Source organism: Scophthalmus maximus, chromosome 1 (genome assembly GCF_022379125.1).
Source record: "Scophthalmus maximus strain ysfricsl-2021 chromosome 1, ASM2237912v1, whole genome shotgun sequence".
Taxonomy (NCBI): domain Eukaryota; kingdom Metazoa; phylum Chordata; class Actinopteri; order Pleuronectiformes; family Scophthalmidae; genus Scophthalmus; species Scophthalmus maximus.
In genome coordinates this window covers 26,316,860-26,341,746 of record NC_061515.1, presented here as the reverse complement: position 1 = coordinate 26,341,746, position 24,887 = coordinate 26,316,860, and the positions used below count along the sequence as shown (strand labels likewise).

Here is a 24,887-nt window from a genome sequence, read left to right as displayed (position 1 = left end):
CAAAACCAAATATCTGTTTACCAATATCTATCAGTAAGGGTTAAATGGGCCGGAGCCCGTCTGAGCAGAGCTCAGTCCCCTCCAATATGACGTCATCATATCACACTCCCAGTAAACGTAATATCGTGAGCGCTAGAAAACGAGTTACTCCATTGTAAGGCAATGATTCAGGGACTTCAAAATCCAGACATGTCTCAGGGGAGGACTCGTAAATCTAAAGAAAAAGCAGCTGATCAGTGGCGGACAGCCTGTCAGGAGCACCAGGACATTTCCCGGTGGCGTGGGGGTCGTCTAGGCCTGAACAGTCAACTCGACCAACGACGACATAGGAATGCAGGAATGCGTTTGACTCTTTCATCAGACGTAACTCTTACCTCACCTGTGCATGATGCTTTACCCGACTGGACCGCTGCGGCATGCAGGCATGTGTGTGCACGCGCTGCCTTTTCTTTCTTGTTAATAACCATCCATAAAAATAATAATCCATCATTGATGAGAGGTCAGAAAAGTGAAGACTTGTCACCAGAAAGGAGAGAGAAAGAGAGAGAGCATTTAAAAAACTACTGCTCTTCACCTAAGTTTTATTCATTTATGGATAAAATATAATCAAAACCAGTGGGTTTCTGCTGTGATTATATAATACACATGTAGCCACCAATATCCTCTGTAATAACATAAAATTCCCCAAATAGTTTTAATATTTGTTCATGATTGAGCATAACTTTTTCATATGTTATTGGTCAGTCACAATTTTTTGTATGTTGTGGTGTAATTCAAACATATATTTAATTCCTTCCAGGTGAAAATAGGAGAAGGCTTTACAAATGACGGAACCCTAGAGAACCGTTTTAATAACAATCCCAGATCTGCTATGTGGGCTGTAAATGGAACTCTTGGCTACGAAAAATTTATAAAATTTACTATGTCGGAACAACGCCATAGGTACAAAACCTAGCGTGCACTTCAAAAATATAACTTACACCAACCAACTAACACGTCGAGGTGACGCGGCCCACGACAACTGATTGGTCGTTGGGCAGCACGTCACCCTCCCTCTGCCTCAGGCGGTTCACATGACCAGAGCAGCTGATTTCAGATTCACCAGCTCAGGGAAAATGATCTGCCAATGCTCTGCAGCAAACAAACAAATCTCTCTTCCTGCCGGTGGACAGACTCAGCGTCGGAACTGGTTTCAGGGGAATCACAAACAGAGCCTGGACCCAGGGGACACTGCCACGGACCGGCCTGCTACCACTGTCGACCCACATTTAATACTATTACATACATATGTATGTGTGGCGTGAATGGGTTTATGTATGAATGCAATGCATATATAAGTATTAAATCATACGTGAAAGACTTAAGGTGCATGTGAGAGTAAAAAGGGGTTGCACAAGCCTTCATACATTCATGTTTCCAAAACACTATGGAAGAAATCACCTGTTTACACAGTAAGAGGAATTCTGGATTTGTTTTGTTCCATTACATTTATCACAGCATTGTTTTTTTATTTTAAACATTCCAGTCTATTACGGCATGAGAGATTTTATGATTTTTTTTTGTGAGAAAGTTTGTGTGGGAAGTGTGAAACCTCCCCTTCATGTCGTTCCAAATATAATAAACACCACCAGGACTTAAAGATAAGATAATTAAGATAATATATGACACGTGTAGAATTATTAAACATTTAAAATCTGAATTTCTATATTGTAGTGATTTCACATAGCGCAGGTGTGAGGCTTCGGGAGGAAAGAGTCATAATACATTATACTTTTGCCAGCATCTTCATCTTGCTGATTAATACTGGCTAATACGCAGATTCACACTGGTACACACACACACACACACACACACACACACACACACACACACACACACACACACGGTGTGTCTGAGGAAAACCAGTTAGGGGGATTATTGAATGATGGGCAGATAGCAGCTGTGTGTAGATTAGTCACGCCTTAAAAACAGGGAGAATTTGCATTTACATATCCTCTACTCAGCTCTGTGACACGCTGTGGCCAGAAAACACCCTAATGACTCCTGTGGGACTTCATGATAGATTAGGGCAGCGGTGGATCATACAAGGCAGCCGTCAGCCACCTTAATCCATGAGCTCATTTACATAGCGAAATCGTTAATTTGGCTCCATTAATTAGCTCTGGCACTTTTCCATGGAAACTGTTTCTGGGAGACCTGTGTTGACAGTGTATGTAGGGCCTGTGTGTGTGTGTGTGTGTGTGTGTGCTCGTTTGTGTGATGAAACACTCAACTCAGCCGTGTGAGCAAACTTGCTCACAGCAGCAGAGATCTGGAAAGAAACAAATGTTCATAGGAACACATTGACTCCAGGAGTCAACTGTGATAGTAACAAAGCAGGAGTTTTATCATCTTCTAATTAAAGCTGCATTTCAATATTTTGTGTACACTAACAGAAAAAATTATCTTAAATCCATGACAGAGTAAGACCTTACAAGTTGATATGCAGTTGCCTAGTTACACATTCAGGAACATTAGCATTCATTTGGAGCCATTTAGTCTCCATCTGATGAATGTAAGACCAATATTTACTCTCCATTTAGCTCAGGTGGGGTCTGTCCAAATTATGGGACACTTAGTATACATAAAGAGACAATGAGTATTTTTGTTTTATTTTGATTATATTTCCTGTGTTTTTCTTTTCCTGGCAGATTTCTGTCATGGGTTGCCAGGTATGCATTCCGTGAGGAATACATAAAGAACGTGTTGCCTTTTCTATAAGACTATTATCTACCCATTTATAGAGAAACCGGTGTTGCTTTATTGTGTGCGTGTGCGCTATGATGTGTTACTATCACCAGCATTTCTTACCTTTTCTCACACTTCATGTAGTTGCCATGTTCATTTTTCCCACAGTTTCCAAAAGCGTTGCCTGCTGCATTGACATCCTCAAAGCAGGCGTCGTGGGCGGGCCGAGCTCCTGGAAACACGACATATGCCATCAGTCGCCTGGACTCGCGCTCTTCACTGGTAATGTTGCTGCAAACAATGTCAGCAGCGACCTCCTCTTCGGCCAACAAACGGTTCCACCCTGACTCACAGCGCTCGTGGCAACAGAGAACCACCTGCTCGTGTACTGCAGAGATGATCGAGAAAGATCACAGCGCTTGCCACGCGCACATGGGCGGCTGTATGCATGTGTGTTAGTGAATGGGTGAATGGGACTTGTACCGTCAAGCACTTTGAGTTGTCAATAAGACTAGAAAAGCGCTATATAAATATTCACCACTTACACAGTGGAAACCTTCTTTCAGAAAAGAAGCTTTTAGGAACAGTCAGAAATGTTGGGACATGCTTGTTTGGAGAATTCCAAATCCTGCTCCTCACCTACAAAGCCCTTAATAATCAAGCTCCATCATATATTACAAAGCATCACAGTACCATATTATCCCAATAGATCGCTTTGCTCTGTAAACTCAGGACTATTTTTTGGTTCTCTTCAGCCACCAGGTTCCTCTCCTCTGGAACCAGGTCCCAGTTTGTTTCAGGGAGGCAGCCCCCCCCCTCTACATTTAAATACTTCAAACCTTCCTCTTTGATATATCTTACAGTAAGAGCTTTTCTGGTCATATAGATCGCTCAAAGCGCTTTACAGGAAGGTCACATTCACACACATTCATACAGCGCTGCTATTTACAACGGTTTTTTTCCTATCACGCTCATACACATTCATACACTGCCGGAAGAGCCGCCAGAGGCAATTTAGGGTTAAGTGTCTTGCCCAAGGACACATGGGCGTGTGGACTGGCGGAAGCTGGGATCCAACCGTCGACTTTTGGGGGTTGGTGGACGAACGACTCTACCGCCTGAGCCACAGCCGCCCATTTCTTTCCTATGCTGCCGTAGGCCTAAACTGCTGGGGGAACTTATATCAATATCAATCTTGAGGCAGCAGAAACAGATAAGATGATTGACCTAAAAACCTGGTCATATGTCAGTGGCACAGCATTTCAGTTATTTGAAGGTACAATTATCATTGCTCCTGCACAGGCAGGTGTTAAAACCATGTAGATAGATAGATATTTAGATAGTTACTTTACTTCCAATGTACACTGTGCTTGTCACACACAGATGGTCTGCTTGTTCACAACGTGAAACTATTTCCTCTACAGAGAAGTGTTCTCTCTCACCTGGCAAATGCACCACTATATTAGCAGTCCACCATGATGCAAGGTGGGAATTGGAGATGTCACTCGGATTGGTTTATTGTACATTACACCCAAAACACGAGTTCAGATTGTTAAAAAAAAAGGCCTAATATCACAACAATGTGACATGTGACATTGTCCCATAACAGTGGCATGAAGAGGAATGTTTGTATGTAAAAAAAAATTGAGAGCAGAACAATAAAATAAGATGAAGCACAAGTATAAGTGTCACCACATTGCTTTTGTCTCCAGTATTGTGCTGCTGAACAAACACTGTCATACTTTCACATCTGACAGAGAAAAGGAAGAGGTCTGTCGACCCTTGATGGCGTCTTTTGACAGACAGGTCTGAGCTCATGGTATCAGCTCTATTACTCATTTCCGACAGTGAATTGGCAAAACGGACATATCAATTGGTACCTCGTCTGAAGTCTTTTTAAACAAGCGCATGATAGTCTGAGGGCATGACTATCCCTGGACCAATGAGTGTGTCAAGTGTATGGTTTTGTGCGGCCGTTGACTTTTCATTACCGTAGCCCCAGAGCTGCAGGCACTGCTGTTCGTGGGTGAGGCACATGCCGTTGTAGCAGTAGGCCACGCCGTACTGACAGGAGGAGCCGTCCAGCAGGTAGACGTTGGAGGGACAGTAAGGAGAGGCACCGGTGCAGTACTCTGGCAGGTCACACGCCCCCGCCGGCCCCCGGCACATGGTACCTGCCTGCTTCAGCTGGCACAGACAGGGAACGAGCCATGAGAGGGGTGAACAAAACAGAGATCATCTCTGAAGTCAGTCAGCACATTTTAACAATGAGCGTCAGTAGAAATATCTGGGCCGAAGTAAAATAAAATTTGGGGTATTTTTAAGCTGTGGAATACAACAAGTTGTTTTAAAATATGTTAGGTGGGCAGGTCCTTACATTGTTACAATCTAATGTTTCTTAGGTCAAACCGGCAGAACTTTATTTTACACTTAAGTGCAGATATATTGCATTGTCTAAAAATGATTTTACTAAATTTAAACCAACTTAAAGGTGACATATTATGCCCATATTCAGGTTCATACTTGAAAAGGTCTACATGCTCTAATGTTCAGAAAAGGCATCAGTGTTCTCATACTTTCATACATTCCTGCAGCTCCTCTCTCCAGCCTCTCTGCACCGCTTGGCCAGCTGGCCCAGTCTGTTGTCAACCGCTTTCTAAGTCTTTAGGAAATGTCACACCCCTTAACCGGAAAAGGAGAGATTCTCAAACTGCAGGCGGGGTCACCCCAAAAGAGCCCTTCTGTTGGAGAGAAATCTGAAACCAGCGGTTCAGAGCCAGGCTGTAGGGTTTAGCTAGCCCACAAAAAAAACAACAGGGTGGTGTTTTTTCACAGTTTTTTGGGGCTGGCAGGCTCCACGGATACACACATTTATGTGCACAAAACACTGCAACAGGCATTTTTGCATAATATGTCACCGTTAAAAGATCTGAGTAAAATACAATTTGGCTGGGTTGGAAACACCAGAACGGGAGTAAACAACATCTGCCCTTGTAAACTGATATAGTGTTTTTTTTTTAATTAGACTCTTCCCACATCCAGCAGCATTAGCATTCATGTGGAGTGGTGTTTGTGTCCACCCGAGGAATGTTATTCCAACATTCACTCTCATTTTAGCCCTGGTTTGGTCTCCACCTACTCCTGAGATAAATGCACCTCCATGAGGCTGCAGTGAAAACGGACTTGTGGGGGTTTTCCATCTGACCTACACCTTTTCATCACAGAGTCATCTGATGCACTGGTTTAGGAAATTATTTGTAAGTGAAGATTAAGAAAAGATAAAGAAATGAATGTTCAAGTCAAAATAAATGGATCAAAATACAAAAAAAAGGAATAACCACTAAAAGAGCATCAGTGGCAGTAGAAATGAAGAAAAGTATGTAAGATATGACAATATGCTAAAAATGTGTGCAGAAGAATATCATACAGCATGTAAAGTAAGAGGAGGAAATGAATTGAAAGATGAACAATATTGTAAAAAACAAAACAAAACCGTTTGTCTATTTGATTTTCACCTGTCTGTTTGAAAATGTTTATGAACTCACATGATTCTTGCACTGATGTCCTCCTGGTTGAATGGAGATATTGTAAGTCGCCTTGGACAAAGGTGTCAGCCAAATGAATGTAATGTGACGTGATGTGATGACAATAACACAAACAAAGTGAGCGGAGCTGCAGCTCCTCTTGTGCAGACAGTACGCCAGTTATTGCCATGTTCACTGTTTGCCTCAGCTGTCAGGCTAAAGCCCAGCAGAATTCCCACTGCTGTGTGCTACAATGGGATGTCAGGATTTGCATTTCAACAGTGAGATGAGAGCGGAGATGAAAAGTGTTGCGTGCGATGTGAAGATGACGAGCCCCGCTGCGATGGGAGCTGACACGCTGTGGGTACAGTATGTCAACACACTGACACGATGACTGACAGTGAACTAATGATACGGAGATACTACTGCAAACCAGTTCAGCTCCCTCCTACGCCACTCTGCCTGCCATATGTGGGTGTGTGTGTGTGTGTGTGTGGGTGCGCGCGCATATGTTTCTTACTTTGCAGCCCTCGCAGCACACTCCGTGGGCACACTGAGCCTCTGCCTTCAAGGTGCAATTATTGGCATTGCAGCAGTCGTTGGTGCATTCCTGTAACATACAAACTCACCGCGTCAGTTCAGTTAAGTGCGTAGACTCTCCCACCCACACACCCGAACCCAGTCAACCTGTGGCACAATGGAACACTACCAAGTTTGAATAAGTCACCATTTAAAGGGGGTAGTGAGGGATTTTGGAAAAAGCTCCCTCTTTGTTGTTGTTGATTATTTTACTGCACCGGCCGGGACGCGAAGCCGCAGCCACGAGCTGACCACGAGGCCAAAACCCCTCTGTCGCCAGCACATCTCTTCAGGTTGCAGGAGGGATGTCTGCAAACTGCACACACAGTTTTGTGCGGTCGGCACCATTTCATTCGTTTTCCACTGACAGAGCCCGGGGCTGCGCCGGAAAATACAAACTTCTTTTTCACTAGGCCAAAGTCCCTGAGTTGCAAGCGCCACCCACGAGCACGTCTTTTCACGTGTCGACACCTGATGTTCACGAACTGCACTCGCAGTGTTGTGTGGTGCAAACCAAGCCATTCAATGGTTTTTGATGTACAGAGCCAGGGCTGAGCAGAAAAACCCAGATTTTCTTTCCGGCACAGACACACACACACACACACACACACACACACACACAGAAACAACAGCTAGCGGACCGTGACTTTGCAATTTGTGACTAACGGTCGAGTTATTTTTTTGTTAAATCACTTACTAATGCTTTATATATCAATTATAAATCATAAAAAAGCCTTTGAATTGCCATCTTATGAAACGTTTTCCTTCTTTTGTGTCGTTAGTGAAGTAATTAAAAGTCAAGGGAAAATGACAAAGTTAAGCTTGCAACTTTCTCATAAGCCGCATCGTCAAAGTGCTATTAAGTCATTAATAAGGGGTAATTAGAGTGAGTGAGCATTGTAAACATTAGTAATCCCCTGATAAATGTTATTAACATTAAGTTCAGACTGTAAATGTTAATAAGATGTTATGAAGGGCTAATAAACATCAAGCCAGAGTAGGGCTGGGTGATATATTGAGTTTTTAAAAATATATTGATATATTTTTTGCCCCGTCCTGAAGCCATTATTATAAATATTATCCAGATGGCAGGAGCTTCTCACTTTGTGGTGAGTGATCAGCATAGTTTAGGGAGTCATCCGCAATTACAAACAACTGTGACAGCTAAAAAGTCAGTCTTCAAATTATGTTGGGACCTGAGCAGGGACATGAGCAATGCTTAGTTGTTTGGGGACCTCGGAAAACCCACAAATAACCCGTATAAGAAAATATCTCGTCACAGCTCACTTTGGTTGTGCGCCGCTCGGCCATGCTCAGCGCCTCTGACTCTGTCTGCTGTCAGTACTGTTTACATAGCGTGACTGACTGCTACATGCGCAGGATATTGTTAATTTATCACTTGCTGCGTTCAAGTCACTGAGTGGCAGGTAGTTTTCCTGGAGCTCCCCCCCCCTGACGGCACACTCACTTCCTCGGAAGTGAGTCGTTTAGAAAAGGGCTCGCCGCCGTGTGTGCTGTCGTAAATGCTACTAGGTTGTTTTGTCCAGAGGGTCAGAGGTCCCACACACGCACTCCTGAGTAGAGGTTTGTAACGTCCAGACCGCGGACTTTGCTGCTGCGCTTGTGTCGTACCGTGTACACAAAGACATCTCCCTTCACCACGGCGCCCTCCTCTGAGCCATGGTTACGGTCAAAAGAAATGTGGGAGTGGGAGAATAAAGGAGGAATGGGGGTGGGGGTGGGGGGGCAATTATACTGGTAGGAAAGAGGGGAGATGGGATTATGGTTGAGCACAACAACAACAACAACAACAACAAAAAGCACAGACTCGTTTGTAGTGTGATGTTCATTTGAACATCAAGACGGAGCCAGTTTGCTTGCATGCTGAAATGTGTCTCTGTGACTTCCTCTTATTACATTCAAATGAACGAAGAAAAAAAAGGAAAACGTTCCCGAGTTAGATTTGCCGCAAAATACTGGCAGTTGTAAAGTTGTCCGTTTCAAAAGGATTCTCAGTGGGATGCTACGCCCCATGTTTGTTATGTGTATAATGTGTCTCGGTTGGGGGGAATCACAAGGCGAGACCATTAGTCCTCGTTCCGGGGTTCGGTCTCATTCGCGAAGCGAAGACCAGGTGGCTGTCAGCCCGGCTCTGACTGGGCCCCCGTCATCGGCGCGGCTGCTGTCGGGGCGCACCGAAGATGCCGCGGCACCGCGCACGGCAGGAGCTGACGTAAGAGATTAAAGTCCCCTCGGTTTTCCCTCAGTGACATCGATTAAAACAGATAGAATATCGTTCTCGAGGTACTTTGGTTTATAGTTCTCTTCTTACTCAATATTGTGATTCTGTCTCGCTGTAAATCTATTGCTACTTTTGTCTAGTCTATAGAAAAATACACCTATTTTAGGTGTGTCTGCTCTGTGTTCTGATGCTCATTTATCTGGTTTCCTATCTGAGACAAATCTATGATTCTGGATTGTATAAATAAAGCTCACTGGTCTTGAAACAGAAACTTCTAGCAATGATGTGGAGTCAGTACAACTGTCCGTTGGCAAGTATAAAAAGCTCACTCTGAACAGGGCAGTGGATCAAAGGGATGGTTGGAGATTTTTGGAAATACATGGAATACCACTGAAATTTGGATCAGAAGATTAATATCAGTCTCATGTCTGAAGCTTCCAGAATTCTTGCCATCGCAGAGACAAAACCAAAACCTTTCATCGTCACCTGTATCAGGCAACCTGCGCTACAGACCGAGCAGAAAGGACATTTATTATTATTATTATTATTATTAAGTGTGCATGAACTGTTGTTTTTGTCGCAGCAAGTAGCTCTGCAAAACAAGAAACTGTTCCGTTTATATTTCTGTTGTTTCTGTGTACGTATGCACCTAGCAAACACAATAAAACGTTGTGATGAGACAAGTTTTATAAGTGCTGCTGTGCATCTTTTTGAACTCTGTTTCCCTCTTTGTTTCCACTCTTTACGCTGAGGCTGATCACAACCAGTGATCATGATTGGATCAATATAGTCCACTAGATAACGAGACACATCCCTTTCTCAAGAGACAGTAGGAGAACATGACGTGTAGCTGGTTTGTCTGGCCAGCAAAGTGTCCCTAAGTGTCTGAAATGCAATAATGTCAAAGTAAGGTTTATTTAAAAGCGTTCAGAGGCTCACACGACAAAACAATATATAATAAATTATAAAAAATTAAAATATGCATACAGTATGTACTGTATCATCACTCCTTTAAACGTAATGTTCACTGGAGGTCATTTGCATTCAAAGGGACAGTTCTACTCACATCAGGTTCTCCACAGTCACACTCCTCTCCATCCTCCACAAAGCCGTTGCCGCACTTCTTGCCCCCGACCAGGTCCTTCATGTTGGGCATGTTGAAGAGACACATGCCCCCTCCCTTCTGGAAGTAGCTGTCCAGGTCGCGTTTGCTGCAGCGACTGAAGACTCGTGGGAACGGATGCCTGGACACACAAGCTTCCATTCAACTGTCATTCAACAGATAAGTGTTTTCTCTCCAATGTGAGGGACAACATGTGGAATATTATAGGATTGAGAAGTGCTGATTAAAAGTCTTTGTTGATCATAGTGCAATAGTACAGAGGCGTGTGTTTTTACATCTGAGAGAAATCAACAATCTCAAGTGACAAGACAAGTCCTTTAGGCAGTGCCATTAATATGTAATTTGTTTTTCCTTTCGGCTGATGAAATTGTTATTCATATGTCATGCTGGTAGCAACATCATCTCCGTGTGAGCACGACCGGGCTGAAGCCTGACACGGTGCCTGCGGCTCACCCGGTGGCGGCAGCCATCACGCAGCCTCCCTGCTCGGCGGTGGCCTCGACGCAGCAGCCCTCGTGGTCGTGGCTCATGCCGAAGTTGTGGCCAATCTCGTGGGCCATTGTGGCGGCGGCGCCGATGGATAGCTCCGAGTGGTCCTGCGGTTTGGGGGGGGGGGGGGTTAAGTGGAGGGCTTATTAATGGGCTCAGAGAACTCTTCATCGTGTGACAAATGATGGGTTCAAGTGTATGACACAATCTGGGACTACTCTACGTTCGGTACTATGCTCCAGGGCTGGATTAACCCTCTAACCTGGCTCCAGGGCAAAACTGAGGGGTGGGTCCCAACCGGCCCATTCACTGTTCATGGTCTATGTATTATTCAGTGTGTGGTAGCTTCATCAAGCACAAACCTTTGATTATTCACCATGTAAGCACACTGTGAAGCAAAAGAAGACATTCAGACATTTCAGAATGTCTACATTTCTTGGTGAAAAAGATTATCTAATAGTATAGGTGTCATCATAAAACCCCTACTATTTGAATTTATATAATGCTTTAGAGCAGTGTTATAAAACAAATTTGCAATTCATCCAAATTACACAACAAAACTATATATAGTATAGTATATATAGTATATATATATATATATATATATATATATACATGAATTGCCCATTAGTATTATATTAAATCAAAACCCACACAAATGTACAGAACTCATGCAGAACTTTGGGTCATTACATTTAGATTAGATTTCAATTTACGTTAGCCTCTCAGAAGCACAACACTCGACTGGCTGACCCCCGTTACAGCGGTTGTGGCTCAGGAGGTAAAGTGGGTCGTCCAGCAAGCCGAACCTTGTGAGTGGTCCATTTTGAATTTTGTCATTCTATCGCACGATAGGCTGTTCGCATTGCAGTGCTTTACTTAGTTTAAACATTTCAATTTGAGGTATTTTATATGCTCTATCATATAGCATTGATCACTTTGAAGGGGGATGCTTTTTGTCCCCACTGTGGATAAAAAGAATTCAGCAGAGGTGGGGATATATAGACCAGGAATGGAGAAATCCCCCTCAACATGGGTGTACAAGTGTAAGGCACGGTGTCCGTACATGACGTGTTTGATGAGGGTACATCCGGTTAAACTGAAGCTTCTTTACAAGTAAAAAAGAAAGCAGCAAGTCCTAGTTCCAAAGGTAAGAAACACACACAGACACACACACACACACACACACACACTGTGCAGTGACAGCACCTCTTTGATCCGCTGAAAGCTGTCAGTCACACTAAGAGCTCCATCTGAATTATGCACACTCTATAAAATGGGAATGTGTTACAGTGATACTGAAGGCCACGCCACAGAAGTGTGTGTGTGTGTGTGTGTGTGTGTGTGTGTGTGTCGAGCGGCGACTTCACGGCTCGGTCAGCCACAGGCCATTTGGATTCCACGGGCCACCTCTGCCCACAGAAGAGCTGACAGACTATTAGAAGCAAATCAAGCATGGAAAAGCTATCAATCTCTCTGTCTGCATCCATTCAGTCCGCCGCTGCACATGTATATGAAGCCATACAGTTACACAGGCTGAATAACACCGCAGAGTGGATGTTTTAAAGCTGCAGGAAACCAAGCCAAGTATGAATGTTAACATCCCAAACCATCTCAAAGCACTGCATCAGTGCTCTGGTGCATTTCCTCCCTCGAGTGAGTTAAATTGTCAGGATAAAAACAAAAACATTCAAACTAGGGTGGGGGGATGAAAGTTTAACGATAAAGAAAAGTCAAACAAGGAGAAGAAAGGAGAAAAGTGAGACTGCAAAAAGACTCTGACAGTCAATACATCTCATTTTAGGACGACAGAGTGCTTTAAGAAAAGTCTAATTAAAGTTGAGGTATATGATGCATTAGATTAGATTAAATATGACTATGATAAAACCTGTAGGGAGAATACGGTAACTGGAACCGATTCATCTAATTGAAAAACTAATATCACACTCATAACCCAAACACCTCTGACCTTTGACATGGTTTAGACCAATCTTCAAGCTTAGCTAGACAAAAACAAGCAGAACCACTCCTGCTCGGAACCCCCCCCCCCCCCGGAAACCTGGACTTGTACTTAAGTACTTTGAATAAACTGGTTAATTCACTCTCTGGCTCTGTGTTACGTCTGCATTTGGGTTCTGCTCTTAATTCAAACGTAACAATTTCATTGATCATAATGTTTCTTTTATATCACTCATTTCAGGTGCAGATAAAACAGAAGAAATGTTGCAAAAATACAGACGTGTTTAAAAGTGTGCGTACCTCTCTGACTTAAAAACAACTACACGATTCTCTCTGAAATAAGTTGAAAGTGGCGAAAGTAACTGTCATCAATTATTATCTTTTCCATATTTGAAAGGACATGGTGCTCATTTCGAATGTAAATGAAAACGATAACGGCCACTGTCCACAGTAGATTTCTAATTCCATTTTCTTTACGTCTCTTACATAAATACAGTAACAACTGATGCCATCACGTTAACACAAAATGTATTTTGAGATGAATTAAGACGAATTTCATGTCTCTTGGAGTTAAAGAGACTGGACTCGAAATAGTTCATCATTCATTCGTTCAAAAGGCATAACAATAAACTACATAAAAACAGACAAAAGGGAAAAACCGAAGAGACAGGCAGTACTGTAAAAGGCACAGCAGCAGTGCGAGTGTGAGGAGTTCTGTATGTACACATATCCTACTGACTCGGCTGAATGCTCTGTTGCTCTACTCATCATGGATCGAATTTGTTCCTCCACTTTTGTTTCGGCCTCTTTACCTCTAATGCAGCAGAAAGCTGCCGGGGATTTCAGCCGCGCAGGTGTAAAACGAAATTGAATATTGGTGATGAGACACAGTTGAGCTGCACCGCGCTGTAAGTGATCCTAACCCGCATCGGTGCACAATACTGAAAACGTCAGATGCCAGCTGTAGAAGAAAATCATTTCAGCTCTTTGTCTTGTATCTTTGCATCCTGCTTGGATTCCTGCTTTTCTTATAACATCAAGCGATGTGCTGAGAAAAAAACACTTTACATTAATGAACAGAAACTTGTGTAAAACTCTTGATCTGCTCATTCAGGATTTGTGACTTACACGTGAATATGATTTTCCAGAACCCCCCCCCCCCCCCCCCCCCCCCCCGGACGGAGACGTCACACTTTCAGAGGTGTTAAAAGGATTGGCCAAATGGCTTTTTTTCAGGAAAACATGCGAGAAGTGACACGGGAAAATATACGATATGCGCAACTGCAGGATTTGTCGGCGAGCTGAAAAACGAGCTTAAAATTGTGTGGAGTCAACTCTTCGTTAGGACCTTTCGGCACCATTGAGGAAGACTCCCTGTGGTGAGAGAAGATCCTCTGTGTGTACAGCCCACGGGGGATCGGAACTGTGGTAAATGGACACGGTAATAATCCTAAAACCTAAAGCTAGTGATGACCAAAATTCTATACTTTGGAGGAAGTTTTCCAAGCACAAGAGAGGGAGGATCGATACAAGTTGGATTCAAGCTGGGAGAAAAGGTGGGAAATAGCTGAGAGGGGAAATACGTACCACGGTGATGCCTCCAGAGCTTTCCAGGCTGCACATCCCCTCCAGCGGTGCCATCCCGATAGTGGTCCCGTTAAAAATCACACCGCTATCACACGCACGAACACACGCGCAGAAAAAAAACAAAAAAACAACCATTAACCATATTCTCCTCCCTGCTCACTTACAGCCTCACAGTGCACATTGATTGGAGATGCAACAGCAGTGCACTCTGACAGACATGATCAGCCCTTTCAGATGTTGCAGAGGGCATGAGAGGAACATCAGTTCAGCACGTGTTCTCCTGGCAGTTGTCACTTCGCATCCAATAACAAAATCACGCCCTGTCTGATGAATCAAAGGAAAACAGGCCCTGTGGTATCAGCACAACTAATTATAGAGCAAGAGGGGCCAACAAATTACTGCTTATGGATAAATCTACCGATGTGTGTGTGTGTGTGTGTGTGTGTGTGTGTGTGTGTGTGCCGGCATGCTGAGTTGTTCGGCACAATTACAGCCGACTGAAGCGAGAACTTTGCCTCATAAAATCCCTGTTCAACTAACCATTTTTATCAATTTCTACATGGAATACGAAGCGATCTTGCCCAAAGCTGGACTGCGCGTGTCATTTAGAGCCACACGGAGGCTCACGGGGCGAAAGGAGCCGTGTGTGGGAGGACGTGGAGTCAATCAGCTCTCTTTATTAGCTGAGGTACAATGATGATTATGAACCCGTGTATTATCATCTCATTCCACTGATTACCTCCTCCCTGTGGCGCAGGCCATGTGATAGGTAGGTATGCTGCCGTATGCCCTCGAAGAAAGTTCGAAGGGGTTTTTGCATACTCACTTAAAAATACACAAGAATGCATAATATAGTTTGAAGACAGAACTTTCACTGCCTTGTTTTTGTTTTTCGCAAGAGTTCAATGTCTAATAATAACTATAATATAAGGCATCTCCTCCATTCACTGAGACTCATTGAATGCACTCTTTGTCTATGCTCCAAAGCCTTGAACTTGGTGGCTCATGGGGTGTCGCCCCAGGACGGGCGTGTACAGGGAAGCAGGGAGGGAATACCTTGATTAATGATTAACAATCAGTTTTACAATCAGTTTCATCGTCTGTGGACCGCGTTTGCAATTTGGATGCAGTGAATTACTCTTGCAAAGAGTTTCTCAACGCTTCCTCTAAACTTAGGCTTCTTTACCTGTCAGATTCTTGGACCATTATCGGTGTATTTGTTCTTACACATCAAAATTTAAAAAATGAAACAGGAACATCCCTTGAGGATAAGACTGATCACGTTTGGTCTTATTTGCTTGGTTTTGGAAGTTGTTACTTCAGGTAACATAGTAGCAAGTAATAATGAGTAATAAAACATCGGCCAGATTATAAGCAAATACTCATTTGTAAGAAATGCACAGTTGTCCCTGGATCATCAGTGACTTTTCAGTTGCATTCGCTTTCCAAATAAAGTGGTTTAGATAATCTGGGTGAACATGTTGGTATGTTTTCCGTTTGACTTGACTGCAGTCTTGTGCAAGACACTGGGCCGCAAGGCAGAACTTTCAATATAGCAGGCAATCTATGTTCTAAACTTGCTTGAGGGGTTAATACTCTGTATCCCATCCCATTGTGTGTGTGTGTGTGTGTGTGTGTGTGTGTGTGTGTGTGTGTGTCTGTGTGTGTGTATGTGTCAATTGCTCACGTGAGGAGCTGTGCATTGTCGTGTTTCTTGCGGGATTTCAGCTTCTGTCTCCACTGCAGGAAGGACCAGAGCGTGGCGTTTGGCTCCTCTGTGACGATGCACTGATCCCTGTCGGTCCAAACCTCCAGACCAATCAGAGGCACACGGATGTTCAGAGCCCTGTAGAACTGAACACACACACAAGAGAAATATATCCCTGTCCAAACACACACACACACACAAACACGGGTTTGTCCACCATCATGTCGTAAGTTCCCATAACACAGTCTGGTCACACAAGGCAATTTCTCCTCAATCTGCCCTAAAGCACTGGTGAAAGACATTATTGATTAAAACCTTCAGAGGCTTAATGCGACAGTAGACATTTGTGTACACTTTTCATCGACAATGATTTATTCTGAACAGCAAACACAAACTTCTTTAGAGCATATCAGTAAGAGATGACATCAGACATGTGTTGACTGTACAACAATACCTATTAGTTTGTTGAACAAAGCTGTTTGTTCTTTGGAGAATTGCAGTGGGCCGCAGGAGAACCCATCAGCCTTACCTTATCCACGTAATTGGCAATTTCCATTATCCTGGCCTTTGTCTTTTCATAGTCCTTATTCTGCCACTTAAACTGCAGGACAGGGGAGATGGGGAAGCATTAGTGGCATGAAAGAGGTCTGCGGTCAGACAAATAAATAAAATGTTGGCGAGAATCCTTTCTGATGTTCCCTGCAGAGAGTAATGACCCATGAAGACAACGCCGTAACCCAACCAGCCCTGCTTTACCACTTTAAACCGTTGTCCATCATGATAATTACACCAATTACACAGGGAAAAGACCAGCCTCTCCATATTGGTCACCGTGCGCTCTTATCATGGCGATAAAGTAGCAGAAACCAAAAATGTCTTTTATGTAGATATAGCATCTCATCACTGCAGCTCAGTGTCTATTTAAAAACCTCTTCACCTCTGGTTCCATCTAAATATGCTCCCTCATTAAGCAGACAAATCCCTCTGGCTCATCTCCACAGGCTTTCACCCCACTGTGACTGTGATGTCAGCGCAGAGCTTTTAGTATGAAATAGCTCCATTAGCTGGAATAAGATAATTCTGCAAGATGTGGACCCTGTTTCCTGTTTGAATTTGATGGCCGTCGTATGTTTAGTGGTTGAATGCGGTCACGCTGATGTACAGTGCAGGAATACTGGGTGGCGTGTGAAGTGATACCGTCAGCTTACCAGCATGTTGTCAGCCACGATGTACAGCTCCATGTACTTAGTTGTGCCCCAGGTGTTCCTTTTAACCTGACAAAAGGGAACAGGAAAAGAGAAAGATAAAGAACAATGGGCACATCAATCATTGCTGAATTGCTACACAATCTTCTACTATAGTAAATGGATTATAAAGCGCTTCATTTATAGAAACTCAACCACACACACACATTCATACAGCGCTGCTGTACGTCACGCTTTTTCACATTCATAGACTACCGGAAGAGCAGAAGCAATTCAGGGTCTTGCCCAAGGACATATCGGAATGCGGACTGGGGGTAGCTGGAATGGAACCACCAACTTTCGGGTTGCAATTCAGGGTCTTGCCCAAGGACATATCGGAATGCGGACTGGGGGTAGCTGGAATGGAACCACCAACTTTCGGGTTGGTGGACGAACGACTCTACCTCCTGAGCCACCGGCACTATAAATTACTACATATTACAGTGTATGCCAGGCAGTTTTGACGTCTGCCACAATGGGTTGTCCTTCAGACGAAATAAAGGTATATGGGCAAACTGGCTCAATTAAAAGTACGCCAAATCATCTTGGAGCAGGTCATGCTTGCAATAGACCCATGGATGTACAGACATCCATCACTGGATACTTTGATACCGAAGGAAACATAAAAGTGTGATGTTTCGGCTGCAAATCCAGGAGTTATTGAGACTATCTTTGTGACCCGGTTTGCATCAAGTGTTCATAAAAGATGATCTGATCTTCATCTAAGTCATATGATTTGACTTAGATGTAACAACACACACAATACTAAAATCATCAGTGTCTTAACTGGACACAGCCATCAAATATTCCCAGAGCTGGTGAAAAAATAAATGAGCCCTTGCATTTGAACTGGTGGAAGCTCCTTTTGGCAGCAACAACCTCAAGCGATCACTCAGCAGCAGTAGCTTAGCTTCCATAACAGATCTGCTTCAGCTCAGACATGTTCTCCGGACGTTTGGTGTGAACAGTTCTGAGCTCAATCCACAGCTTCTCTGCTGGGTTAAGGTCTGGGCTCTGACGGGGCCACTCCAGAGAGTGGATTTTCTTTTGCATTCTATTCATTCAAATGACGCTTTTGTCCAAAGTGACTTACAATAAGTGCATCAACCATGAAGATATTACCCCAAAGGGCAAGAAACATGAGAGTACATAGTGTACAAAAAATCATCAAACAGGCAAAACGGCTTCAAGTGCTCATTAAATTATTTTTTTTCTGTTTTAATGATTCGTGGACTAAGATGCAGTCTGAGCAGGTGCGTTTTCATCCTGCAACAGAAAGTTCATAGGGTTTCTGCTCAACTGATGTCAATGGGGAGCTTGTTACACAATTGTGGAACTAGGACGGCAAACAGACCCACCATTTTCTTTGTTCCTACTTATTCTGTAGTGTAGATACTTTGACATTTAGGGTCATTGTTCTGCTGCTTCACCAACTATCTTCGATCTTCAACTAGTGGCAACCCAGGGGCAGCAAAACCCCAAATTACGATGCTCCCTACACTGTTCTGAAGAGCTACGTTTTCCTCTCAAACTACTGGGTCTTAGTCTCATCAGTCCACTGAACATTTCCCCCGTAGTGTTGTGGAGAGTCAAGCTGTTCTTTGGCAAACTTCGGGCACAATGATGTTTACATGGTAGAGCAGCAGCTTCCTCTGTGGTGTCCTGACATGGACACTTGGGACTTTGGAGTTGTCTGGACCAACACAAGCGGCACAACTAGAGCCTCTTCTTCTACAGACAGTTTGACTGGAGACTGAGGGATATCTAAACTCTTTGAGGTGACTTATAGTTTTCAACTTAATTTAAATCAACACTTTCTTGAACCGGAGTCTTCTGATGAAGAATTTCAAAGGTGTTGCAGATAGGTACAGGGGGTACAGGGGGTACTACCGTTATTAGACTGCAAAATAATAATAAAAAATAATAAAAACCCTCTACATGCCAGTAGAATTGTAGAGGTAAAAGAAAGAACTGATTATATGACCTAAGGAAAGAATTTTACAACAAAAAAATAGGAAAAAAGTCAAATAAGTTTCATTGTGTTCCCAGTCATCCATGTTGCTATGTTTACAAGGCTTTATTACTCCGTCCATCCCTCCACCATTAAGTCTCCACCTTCTTAATACTTCATTACAGCCATTAAGGAAAGGCTCAGCTGTAATTAAATCTAATGGATTTGTGGGACTGCTACCATGGCTTGGCCTGGACACCAATATTGCGGATTGGACGGGAGACTGTGGAGCTGTGATGGCAGCCTGTGGAACTTTGCACACATACACATACCATTCCACAGAAATGCATTCACTCATCACATTATTCATTTGAGGAGCAAATAGTGGCAAAAGCCTTGGGACAATCTGGGCCCTGCTGTGGCTGGCATTTCTGCATAACAACCCAGGATTAATGGGTGCCTGCGGAGGGAATTAGGCGAACCAAGGGGCCAAGTGCAGGAGGTAGGAAGATTTTGAAATAGGGAAAGGAACAATGCCCTCGTGGAGAACTGAGAGTGGTTTAGCATATAGGGAGCGGCGAAACTGTGATGGAGAATGTAAATGGAAAAGTGATAAATATGGTGAATAAATATGAGAAGAAAAATCTGACTGACTGTTTGTCCCAGCAGCAGAGATAGATGAAGGCAGAGGGACCCAGTCCGGACCATCTGCATATGAGCAAACTAGACTTGTATTTACTTATTCTTCTCTATAAATGCACACGGAATTGACTCATGACCATGCCCTAAACCAACCTGAAAAGCTAAATCAAAGCCATAATTGCCTTCATCTCCAGGCAGAGCGAGCCATTTTGCACCCTCAAATGGCACCATGACCTATTCAATTTTGTTTTTAAACATGACAGATATACCTCTTACCCTGCAGAGCCAAATGTTGGCTGGTGATCGGGGATTTAATTTAGCTACATAAAGGAAAATTATGACCCAGTCCACCACATTAGAGGAAGTAAATGAATAGTTATCTTTGTGTCTCTTTCAATGCGCTGACTGAAGTTCAGTTTCTTAAACAACACAAAGCATTAATGGTCCCACTCCAAGGTGGTACTGACAGACACACTCAATACTGGGCTCTGGGTATTGTTCAGCTGTATGAAGGTGTATATGCGGCTGATGAGAAGGTAACATTAACCATTCCATTAAGCTTGGTACATACTATTTCAGTCAGCCAAGAGTCAGAACAGTGTTACTGAATATGCGTCTGGTAGAATTTGGTGATGTCTCTCTGGACTCATCATTCCCTGCCAGGAACTCCCTACAAGGGATGATGTGTCCACACTTCACAAGAAAGTACAATCAGAAAACTAAAACTGAATATAATATTATGAGGGCTTGCTCTGATTGATTTCTAACCTTAAAGGGATAGTTCAGTGATTTTGAAGTGGGCTGTATGAGTTACTTATGCATAGCTAATATGTTACCTTATGGAGATGGTGTCATTTAATGGAGTTTGGACTTTTTTGCACACAAGCAAGAAATTGTCACTTATAGAACAGAAAAAACAAAGAACATATTCTTTAACAAATTGAATTGATGAGCAAAGTGCACCATTGCTTGGTTAAAGAGACTCAGGGGTCTAATTGCTATTGTTAAATCCCTGGTATGACCATGATCTTATGGTGGCTAGATACAGCTCATACTGTCATGATCCTGGAGTATCACGAACTCTATGAAATCTTGAGTATTTTGATTTTTTAGACTATTTTGTTACTTTGTGTTTTTTGGGATTATATTCTGTAGTGTTCCTAGTGTGTCTTTGCCTTAGTTGAGTCACCTTTGTTATCCCCTGTTAATTTTTTTTGAGTTTCCTCTTTTATTCTGAAGTCCTTTTCCTCTTTTGCTTCCCGTCCTTTTCCCCGTGTCTTGTTTCTGGTGTCTTTACTTTTCTCACTGACAGTCATAGAAGAAACTGTCAGTGTTTGACCAAGGTCGAAACAAAACAATCTGGCGACGAGTCACAGCTTTAATGCAGCGTTACTGAACCCAAGGGTGTCCAAATTCAATACTGTGAACTTTCTTGGGCCCTAAACAAGACACACGCCAAGTGTCAGGCTGATGAGATGAACGGTTCACCAGATATGACTGACTGCCTGGCTTGTCTTGGACACAAGCAAGGGGGGCTCCAAGGAAAAAATGTTGGGAACCACTGCTCTAGGTCCACCATGTTGCACTGCCATGTTATTCTATAGACCACAATGGAAAATCCAAACTGGCTATAGAGAGGGCCACTGGGGTTTTTATGCTACCTGAAGGCAACATTGGGTTCTCCTACATGCTTTAAGGGGAGGGTACCACTTGATTCCACTAAATCCTACTTTGTGAACCTTTAAATCCTAATATTGCCAGTGCTTCAATTTAAATCAGGAAAGCAACCTAATATAGTCTTCCCTGATTTTCAAGACAATCTGTGTTTGGGGGACTCACCCTCGAGTGAAACGGTCTGAGCAGGTCAGAGATGTGGTTGGACTGTGCAGTGTGATGGCCGTGGCCACAGTTTCCACCCTTGATTGGCAGTTCCTCAGCCCTCAGCAGTGAATGGTGATGAGGATCCACATCGCTCATTGGTTCCAGGTAGTAGGTGTCACTAGAATTCAAGGATATCAGGCCCCTGTGTTCAGAAAGAAAAGGAGAACGTATCGTTTCTCGGAAAGTTCAAAAGTTAAGAAAAGACGGTCTAAAACATTTAACCATACAAAACATTCTTTGTTGCTTTGAGAAGACACAATATTAAGAATGTTATGTCTAATTTGCAAGAATGTGATTGCAAATGGAGATCACCTTGAAAGCAACTTATACTTAAAAATGCTAAACAATTTCATCTTAAATCCATGTTTTTGGGAGGTCTTTGTTAAACCACTATGTAGGATGTGAAAAATGTTGATTTCGGTGACTCCAAGTGGTCATTTTAGGAATGACACTGTGACAAACAGTGCCGCCAGTACCACCCACCGTTTTCACCACAATCGTTTAATTTTTTTAGGCAACAACAACATTTGCCATCAGAATAATTAGATTTTCTTTTTAATTGTAATCTAACCCATAATGCAGACCTGGGCATTGTACTGAAATCGGACAAACTTGCAGGTGTTATAACCGATGGTTATCCAAATCTGACTGGGAAAAATGTCGGGCTTGAAAGATAAATTGACTGAAATCAACCCAGAAGTGAAATGGTAATTTTGCATTGTATTATACATCAGGAAAATTAACAAAATAGTTAACTCCATCGGGGCGAGAGCCACAGACAGTTTGTGGCACTTCTGGAGGAGACTGAACATGGTGTCATAGGCTACCACACACAGCTGTCAGATGTGCTAAAAAGAGTATGGGACCTGAGAGCAGAGATTCAAGAGTTTTGTGAGAGGAAAGGCAACGACATCCCAGAGCTCTCGGATGCAGACTGGATGGCGGATCCAGATCTTACCCTCCACCACAAAGGCCCTTTCTATATCTCATGAAGCTCAAGTTGCCTCCTGAGCGGAGGATTAAAATAGTTCTTGATTAGACATTAAGTGGGTTAAAATTACCTATTTTAAAATTATGATTATTCATTCCTGTATAACCGCACAACTACAGCAGCTGCTGGTGCTATGAGAACAGCTGTGTGTAAAAAAAGAAAAGAAAAGAGATCCTGGGATAAGATGTTGCTGTGAGGCTGTTTCATTCATAAAAAAACAAACAGTTTGTACTTTGTTGCAGTTGTAAGACTTTGAAGAAGCCTTGTGAGTATTGAGAATATAAGCCCTCTGGTTTAACCTTGTTTAACCATGTTTAATATTCAGATCCTATTGTGATCGGGTTATTTCATTTATATAATTTTGTCCTTGTTTTAATATTGAAGATGGCTTAACAGCGTTAATCCTCGGCTACATAACATTTTTATGAATATAATTTCAAACTAACATTTATTTTCATTATCGATTAACCTGTCAGCTGTCTTCTTGATTAACTGATTAGTTGATGGTCAACCAAATGGCATCATCATTTTTCCACAAAGTTTGCCATAGAGGAGCAAAGAAAACAGAAAATATTCCCATTTGGGTTAGGGTTATTTAGTTGTAGATAACTAATCGATTAATAGACTAATTTTAGCAGCTCTATTTAAAACATTACCAGACGCCTGGGGCTACAATGAAAAATATTAAAGATTTATAATTATTTCCCATTGAAAGCCAACCGACCACTTTCCCATTCAAGGGAATGGAAAAATGTGAACTTTTGACTCAGGCGTGTTTATATTATGAGATTATATAGATAATAAATGAGGCTGTTGGGTACACTTGCAGAGAGATTCATCGCTCTGCAGTTCCCCTCAGCTTTGCACAGCTTTGCAACCTCATTCACCTAGTTTATTTTTTGTAGTCCCGCAAATTGACCATTCTGGTTCAGTGTCAGCTCTCCCATCAACCTCGTCTCCAGCGTCAGCAGCGGGCGGCTGCTTTCAGCTGCAAATCTCTGATAAAGCCATTGTCCACTATACCTGCTCAGCAGCAAACCGCAGGCGCACAGTTAGAGAGCAGCCGGTGAATATAGTGAGGCATAAGGTGACGTGAAAATTCAACACTGGACTGGACAGACTGAGGTTCGTTGTTCTCAGAAACACTGGCGACAACTGAGGTTTTAATAAATCATAGAAGGGTGGGGGTTTTTTTTCCAATGTAAGAGGAATATTTTCAAACTGTCAGTTGAACGCAAGAGCTTAAGATTGCCCTTTTCCCTAAATATCTCAATTTTTTTTTTTAATTTTGTGCTACTCAAGATTAAAACAACAAATCTTTGAAGAGTTCTCACTTGCAAACATCCACATGTCACATGTTCACACATTCGACCTAATGCAACCGTACCCTGTATTTGTCTGGTTACCTGCTATAGGTCCGCCTTCAATTCCCCAGTCAGAGGCACAACAACCACCGCAATACCCAGCAAGATCTAAAGCTCATCACTCTTCCATTAGCTCAGCGTGACTGCTGCTGCCGCCGACTGCTCCATTACTGCCTGACACATTTAGAACATATACGCTGTCAGAAAGTGCTCAAAGTGAAAGTTCTGTAGGCCTTCAGACAGCAAAAGTGTTTTTCTTTAGTGATAGCAGTTACAGTAAGTGCCAGCTCATCGACAATGTGACTGCTTCATAATAAAAGTCAACTCAGCTTAACAGACATTTATTCTATCGAATCTCTTTGGGATTACCACTAAAGGTGTCAGTATATGTTTCAAATAAATGCTTGTTGGGAAGGTGAAGTCGCTGACCCTGAAGTCCAGCACTTGTTGTTGGAGTTGGTCGGAGGGACTTCTCGAACTTTCAGAAGTAGACAGTCTAAAAGGTCACGCCGAGTTTAAACAGTGATTGATCAGGAGTGAAAGTAGACACGTTTTAAAGAGCCCGGGGTCTTCGGGTATGGGAGACCGACACGCCAACCATTTGGCCAAAACTGCGGCATTGCAGTATCACTTACTGTTTCCTTGGACGTCAGGTATAAGGATACAAAATCTATAAATATGTATGTCGTATCTGTGTTTTCAGATTGGATTGAGGTATGATTTCATTGAGTACCATGTGTGATGCTTATAGCGACAACCGTGTGTGATGGGTTTTGAAAGGGTCCGCCCCAGATTAAAAGTTGTGAGGTAATGTATTCAGATACAGATCATATGTAAATACAGGGTAGAAATGAGGTCGGATTAATAAGAAGTAGG

General features: G+C 42.9%; 1 protein-coding gene across 2 annotated transcripts in view; it reads right to left on the bottom strand.

Annotated features, from left to right (window-relative positions):
* adam19a (ADAM metallopeptidase domain 19a) overlaps positions 1-24,887 on the bottom strand; it is a 160,170-nt gene that overhangs the window by 26,958 nt on the left and 108,325 nt on the right. For both annotated transcript variants that reach the window (XM_035637076.2, XM_035637084.2), the window contains 10 exons: positions 21,615-21,798; positions 17,147-17,212; positions 16,468-16,539; positions 15,918-16,084; positions 14,231-14,315; positions 10,649-10,791; positions 10,139-10,316; positions 6,772-6,861; positions 4,719-4,914; positions 2,851-2,959 (listed from right to left, as the gene is read on the bottom strand). In XM_035637076.2, coding sequence (XP_035492969.2) covers positions 2,851-2,959; positions 4,719-4,914; positions 6,772-6,861; positions 10,139-10,316; positions 10,649-10,791; positions 14,231-14,315; positions 15,918-16,084; positions 16,468-16,539; positions 17,147-17,212; positions 21,615-21,798 — 1,290 coding nt within the window. The remainder of the gene's footprint in view (positions 1-2,850; positions 2,960-4,718; positions 4,915-6,771; positions 6,862-10,138; positions 10,317-10,648; positions 10,792-14,230; positions 14,316-15,917; positions 16,085-16,467; positions 16,540-17,146; positions 17,213-21,614; positions 21,799-24,887) is intronic.